The sequence below is a fragment of the Ceratina calcarata genome, unplaced genomic scaffold (genome assembly GCF_001652005.2).
Source record: "Ceratina calcarata isolate Rehan_Ccalc_2016 unplaced genomic scaffold, ASM165200v1 scaffold1332, whole genome shotgun sequence".
Classification (NCBI taxonomy): domain Eukaryota; kingdom Metazoa; phylum Arthropoda; class Insecta; order Hymenoptera; family Apidae; genus Ceratina; species Ceratina calcarata.
The window spans coordinates 753-7,389 of NW_017134386.1; the positions used below are offsets into that span (position 1 = coordinate 753).

A 6,637-nucleotide genomic window follows, 5' to 3' on the forward strand; every position below is an offset into this window, starting at 1 on the left:
AATTTCGCGTAGCTAATCAAATTAGTATTCATTTCTTTCACAAATAAAAAAATCTCTCATTACAACTTTATTTTCTTTTTCAAAAGCTTTAAAGTAACTTACAACATTACCAATTTTAGTTGCTAATAATTCACTACTATCTCCTAAATATATTTTGAGCGGTTTCTTTAACTCAATATAATTCTCAAAATAACTCTCATTATTTATGATGTGATCAGAACATCCACTATCGAGTAACCAATTTATTTTATTACCTATCTCTGTATTTCGCGCCGCATGTGCCGTTGCTATCCAGGCGCTGACGTCGGACCCACTCGGTTGACTCGTACTGGCGCCTTGCTGTTGCTGACGGAAGTTGCCGCGCCCTCTGCCGTAGTTACCTCTTCCGCCTCTGCCTCTGCCGTTGCCGCGGCCACGTGTTGGACCTCGCCATGTTCCGCCGCTGTGCGCCGCTTGGCCGCCATCTTTGCACTCTCTTGCAGTTTGCACTCTTTATAACATCTCCCTTTGTTCGTGGCAAAAAAGTTTGATTTTCTTTCGGAGTCTTCGTTTCCGTTTTTCATCTCAGCAATTTTAATTTTATTCTTAATGTAATCAGCCGTCTGATCTTCTTCTTTTAGCGTAAATATTAAATCTCCGATGTAGCTGTACGATTCTGGCAACGTGTTGAGCATATAGTTTAATTTTTCTTTTTCACTTATTTTAGCACCTGCACTTTTTAACTCGTTTACTGATTTTTCAAAATCACTGAAAAATGACGCTGTATCACTGTAATTATTTAATTTCATTCTTTCGAGTCTGTTTCTGCATACAATCTGTAATGCTGTAGATTCTTTCAAATACATTTTATCTAGCTTTGTTATTATTACAAAAGCTGTAGTTTCTTCACACACAAATTCCAATTGCTTATTCGATATTGCGCAATAAATAATATTGATCGCTTTCAGATCATTCTCATCCCATGTTGTGCCTGTTTCTGTTGAGGGTTTTTCTTTTTCTATCACTTCGTGACACTTTTTCAATTTTGGAAACATCATTATCCTTTTCTTCCACATGCTGTAATCCTTTCCATCGAACACCGGTATAACAGATTCTTTCTTCTCCATTTCGTCTCCTTGAATCTCGATTTCAGACTTCTCTTCAATTTCTAGTTGATTCTCGAACGTTCCTTCGTGTTCAGACTCTTCCTCTTTAATTTTCTCAACTTTCTTCGTTTCCGGCGTCTCTCGGTTTTCCATGCACTCTGCCACGTGTTTCACTACACTTTTTAATCCGCGTGCATCACACTGATTTTATGATTTTTCCAAAAAATCATTCTACTAATCAATAGTTCTTTTGTTTAGCTATTTATTCTCACTTGTATTTTTCTTCTTATATTATTCAAACGCTTTGATTTTTCACTTTGAAAAATTTCTTCACCACGTGGCTTTTAACCTTACTTAAATATCCCTCATATCACTTAAAAAGTAGATATGCGGGATAAAAAGAATAATAACCACGCTCTGCTACCATGTTGAAATGAGGTTTACACAGAGAGGATTTAATTATAATAAATGTGGTTTATTAACTATCTTTGTTCATTCGTCAGCACCATGTGCTCTCAGCGACGGCTCGAATTCAAGAGGGCGATGTGCGGGACTCATCTAGTCTCGACACCGCTTGTAGTCATGTGACTTACACTCATACCGCGAGAGGGGATACTTACATGTGTGTGTCCCCTCACACACTCGTCAGCGCGCTCACTCATTCTCGCGCGCTCTATACTATACATATCGACACTATAGAGTACAGTCAAATGTACTATATTCTCAATAATATTGCGTAGCTGATGAAGTGTTTAGGAATTGATTCCCAGTAAAATAATGGACACAGCTGATGGCTTTTAAAATGGTTGTATTAAAAACTCCACTACAACGTCGTACTGTGGCTTTACAAAATTGTCTTGTGTTGTACGGTCGGCGGTCAAGCTCGAACTCTCGCTTCGTATCGTCTCTCGTCTCGCAGAGACGTCTTAAGGGATGGGGGTGGTGATTTTCTTTGTTTGTAAAAAATTTCCTATTGGTTGGAATGTTCCTGTCACGGTGGTGTGGGGGAAAAGAGGATGACGCCCTTTGGACGGTTAAAAAAAGGAAACGGAAAAAACCTAAGGTGGTGGTAGGAAACGGTTGAAGGGAAAGTGTCCAGAAATAGCGGATACCTGCGTAATGCCTTTCTGGCCGGGTTATGGTCTTTGCTTGTAGCAGAAGGACGTCTTATCCTTCTGGAAGGCATTTCTGGTTATTACGGTGCGTGGGTCATAAAAAACATATTTTGCTAGGCGTACAAAGAAATGGTTGCGCGGCAGATGGGTGATTCTGGACATACTATTGTTTCTCGGCTGTACTAAAGTGCTTAAAGACTAAGGAGTCGGTATTAGCGACGGAACATGCCGCCCGCCATTGATCGCTTGCGATCAATTACATATATCGAGGGTTGAACAATCAGCTTGCTCGATTGGTAACACTGCGATCTTCTTAACAGTTCGTTTGAAGACTCCATTTGCTGTTTTTACGCTAACAACGCGTACAACTCCGTCGTCACCCGGATGAATTTCAAGAATGCGTCCGAGAGGCCATTGCAATGGAGGAATATTTTCTTCTTGTAAAAGCACCATGGCTCCTACGGTGATTAGGTCGGACTTCGGCGATGACCATTTGCTTCTGCGGATCAGTTCATTGAGATATTCTTTGTGCCATCTCTGCCAGAAATGCTGTCTTGATTTCTGCATCTTCTCCCAGATGGACAGTCTGTTTGCCGGAGTATCGGAGAAATCTACGTCTGGTATGCTCATTAATGAATCGTTGATCAAGAAATGTGCAGGAGTGAGGGCTATTAGGTCGTTTGGATCGGTGGAAACGGGTGTTAACGGACGCGAGTTAAGAATAGCCTCGATTTCACATACATGCGTACTAAATTCCTCAAATGTTAATAAGGCATCTCCTGCCCTGCGAAGGAAATGATTTTTGAACGACTTCGCTACCGATTCCCACAATCCACCAAAGTGTGGAGATCTAGGTGGAATAAAATGCCATGCGATTGTCTCATTAGCCAGCTTATTTGAAATTGAGTTGTTGAATTCCTCAGATCGAATGAACTCATATAATCGTTTTAACTCATTATTGGCACCGACAAAATTGGTGCCGTTATCAGTATAAATGTTTTTACTCTTGCCTCGTCTAGCGAAAAAACGTCGCAAACTACCTAGAAATGTGTCAGTTGTTAAATCACTGACAGCTTCCAAATGAACAGCTTTGGTTGCAAAGCAAACATAAACTGCTACGTAGGCCTTGATTTTATTGCGGTTGCGAAACTTTTTCTCTTTAATCATAAATGGACCACAATAATCGATCCCTGTGTTTATGAATGGTCTGGATTGAATGAGACGATTTTTAGGCAAGTTACCCATAATATGTTGCGGAGTTGGGTTCCTGAATCGAAAACATTTGATACATGAATGGATTATACGTTTGGTTGTGTTTTTTCCATTTATCGGCCAATACTGTGTACGAACTTGGTACAGCGTGTTCTGAATTCCTGCATGTAACGAGATCTCGTGTTCGTGCTTGATAATCAGATCCGTGACGTGACTCTTTTTTGGCAACAGTATTGGATGCTTGCTATCATATGCTAGGTGAGAATTAACGATTCTGCCTCCAACTCGTAGGATGCCGTTATGATCGAGAAATGGGTTTAATGTTTTCAGCGGGCTCTTGTTGTCGACCTTCTGAATTTTTGTTAAATCGTGAATTTCTTTCGCGAACGCTTGATTCTGGATCAATTTGATGATTCGAATTTTTGCCTCTTGAATTTCATTTGCACTGAGGTGCCCTAATCTTTTGGGTTTTTCGCTACAATTAATTGCGAAACGTAAACAGTGTGCTATAACCCGTATTAGTCTAGTAATTGACGAGAATCTCGATAACAGCGAATTGTCTGTTAGCGTTGTTTTTAAAACTGTGATTTTGCGCACTTCAAGCAGTGGCAATTTTTGAATCGGTGCAATCGGCCACTTGTCCTGGGGATGGTTCAACCAGTCAGGGCCGTTTCTCCACGTAAAATTATCAATGAATTCTGATACTGATTGTCCTCTGGATACTGCGTCTGCAGGGTTATCCCGTGTTGGTACATGATGCCATTGAGATTCGTTGGTGATAGTTCTTATTTGCGAGACTCTATTTGCTACGAACGTTTTTAAAATATGTGGCTGAGTGTTTATCCAATTGAGGGTGATAGTTGAATCAGACCAGAAGTAAACATTATCGAAATTAATAGGTAGAACTCTCGACACGGTTTTATATAGCTTAGCTAAAAGTACAGCTGCACAAAGTTCAAGTCTTGGAATTGTAATTTTCGAATTCAACGGAGCTACTTTAGACTTTGAACAGATTAGTCGTGTGAGGCATTTGCCATGTTTATCTGTAGATCGGATGTAGATGCAGGCGCCGTACGCGACCTCGCTGGCGTCGCAGAAACCGTGTAACTGTCTATTCACTGACTCTGGGATTACAATACATCTTTCGAAGGAAATATTCGATAAAAGTGGTAACTGTTTTTTGTAATCTAACCACGCGGTATGAATATTGAGTGGGAGGGTTTCGTCCCAGTCCACTTTTGCTTTCCACAAAGCTTGCATAATAAGTTTAGCTTTGACTATTATTGGGCCTAACAACCCTATCGGATCGAATAACTGCGCGATGTTTGACAGAATTGTTCGTTTTGTAGTTTTCTCCTGAGCACTGAGTTCGGCCTTTAACGAATAAGATAATTCGTCTAATTGCGAATTCCATTTAATCCCTAATGTTTTGACTGCCTTTTCTGGATCTGAGAATAAATGGACGTTTGCTAAGTCGTTAGACAACGGTTCAATCAGTCGGTTATCATTTGAAGCCCATTTTCGCAAATTGAAACCGCCTGATTTTAACAAAGAATTTAATTCATCACGTAACCTTCCGGCGTTTTCTAAAGTATCACTACCTGTTAATAGGTCATCTACGTAAAAATCGCGTTTCACTACGTCGGCTGCCGTAGGATAATTGTGTTTCTCGTCATCTGCAAGTTTATGTAACGTGCGAATAGCTAAAAACGGTGCACAGCTCGTGCCAAAAGTTAGCGTGTTGAGTTGATAAACTTCTAAAGGTTCGTTCGGATCTTCTCGCCAAAAAATTTGTTGGTATTTTCTATCGTCTTCGTGAACTAACACTTGCCGATACATTTTTTCTATATCGGCTATTAACGCGAAGTGATGAATACGGAAACGAATTAAAATTTCAAAAATGTCGTTTTGTATTGTCGGTCCCGTCATTAAAGTTTGATTAAATGTGACCCTTTCCGATTTCTTGTGGTCACCGATTTGACCGTATTCGTCCTCCTCATCCTCTGGAGTAACGGATGCGTTGAAAACAGGTCTGTATTGAGTAGTCGTACTGTCTAACTTGACTACTGCATGATGTGACATGTAATTGTCTCGCGTATCAGGATTTCGAACCTTCGTCATGTGTCTTAAGTTTATGTATTCTTTCATCGAGTTGACGTACGGAAGCTTTATTTCTGGATGTCTTGCGAATCGACGTTCTAACGCGAAGAATTGCCGGCGCGCAATGTTGTATGTGTTCCCGAGCTTGTCCTTTTTATCATTAAAAGGTAATCTTACTACGTATCTACCTGTTTCGTTACGGTATACGTTATCTAGAAAATGTTGCTCGACTTCAGCTTCTGAGGAGGACATGAATTTCGTTACTGGAATTTCTTCTAATTCCCAAAATCTAGAAATGTCATGGTGTATCGACTTGATAGATAGATTGCAAGAAATGGTTCGAACGCTTGATTCATCTTCCGTTATTTTACCTGCGACTACCCACCCAAATCTTGTTTTTTGCAATACGGCATTTTGATTCTGAATTTCGATTTGTTTTGCGCAAAGGCTCTGGTAGGATAATTCTGCGCCTAATAATGCATCGATCTCAGAGGACTTATAAAATGTTGGATCTGCGAGCGGCAAATTTCTCGGAATATTTAAGCCCTTTGAATTAATTTGTTGTGCGGGTAAAGGTGTCGAAACGCTTGGCACGACCAAGAAAGACAGACGCGTATTATATTCTCCTTGCGTTGAAGCGATCTTTGCCATAACTTTATGGCGTATTGTTGCCTCCATCTGGTTTATTGCTACGACTGGAATATTGGTTTTAATTCGTTTTAGTTTAAGCAAGGTTGCGAATTTCTCTGATATGAAGTGGGCTTGCGCTCCTCCATCTAGGACTACGCGGGCTACATGCTTGTTATTATGCGCGTCAAAGAAAACCACCTTTGCGGTCGCGAGTACTACTTGCGCCGAACCGTCGGCCTGCAAATTGCAACATGCGACTGCATCCGAAATCGTCTTTGGCGTAGAATCTGTGGTGGTTGACGCGACTTCGATCGATGAATTATCAGAAGGTTCGACTGGGTTGATTTGTAAATTACCGCACGCGACAGTGGATTGCGCGTTACTCGTCCGTGGCTGGTCTAAATGTAATAATGTGTGATGCTTCTTATCAAATTTTTTGCACGGTCCGCACGTACAACTTTCGTTTGAATGGCCTTTCCGTAGACAATTGAAACA

General features: G+C 40.7%; 1 protein-coding gene across 1 annotated transcript in view; it reads right to left on the minus strand.

The window, feature by feature from the left end:
* Positions 1 to 2,452: 2,452 nt before the first annotated feature.
* The window catches only part of LOC108629432 (uncharacterized), a 5,543-nt gene continuing 1,358 nt past the window's right edge, over positions 2,453 to 6,637 (minus strand). Inside the window, exons 2-3 of the mRNA XM_018032087.1 lie at positions 3,540 to 6,379; positions 2,453 to 3,467 (exon numbers count right to left, since the gene is read on the minus strand). Coding sequence (XP_017887576.1) covers positions 2,453 to 3,467; positions 3,540 to 6,379 — 3,855 coding nt within the window. The remainder of the gene's footprint in view (positions 3,468 to 3,539; positions 6,380 to 6,637) is intronic.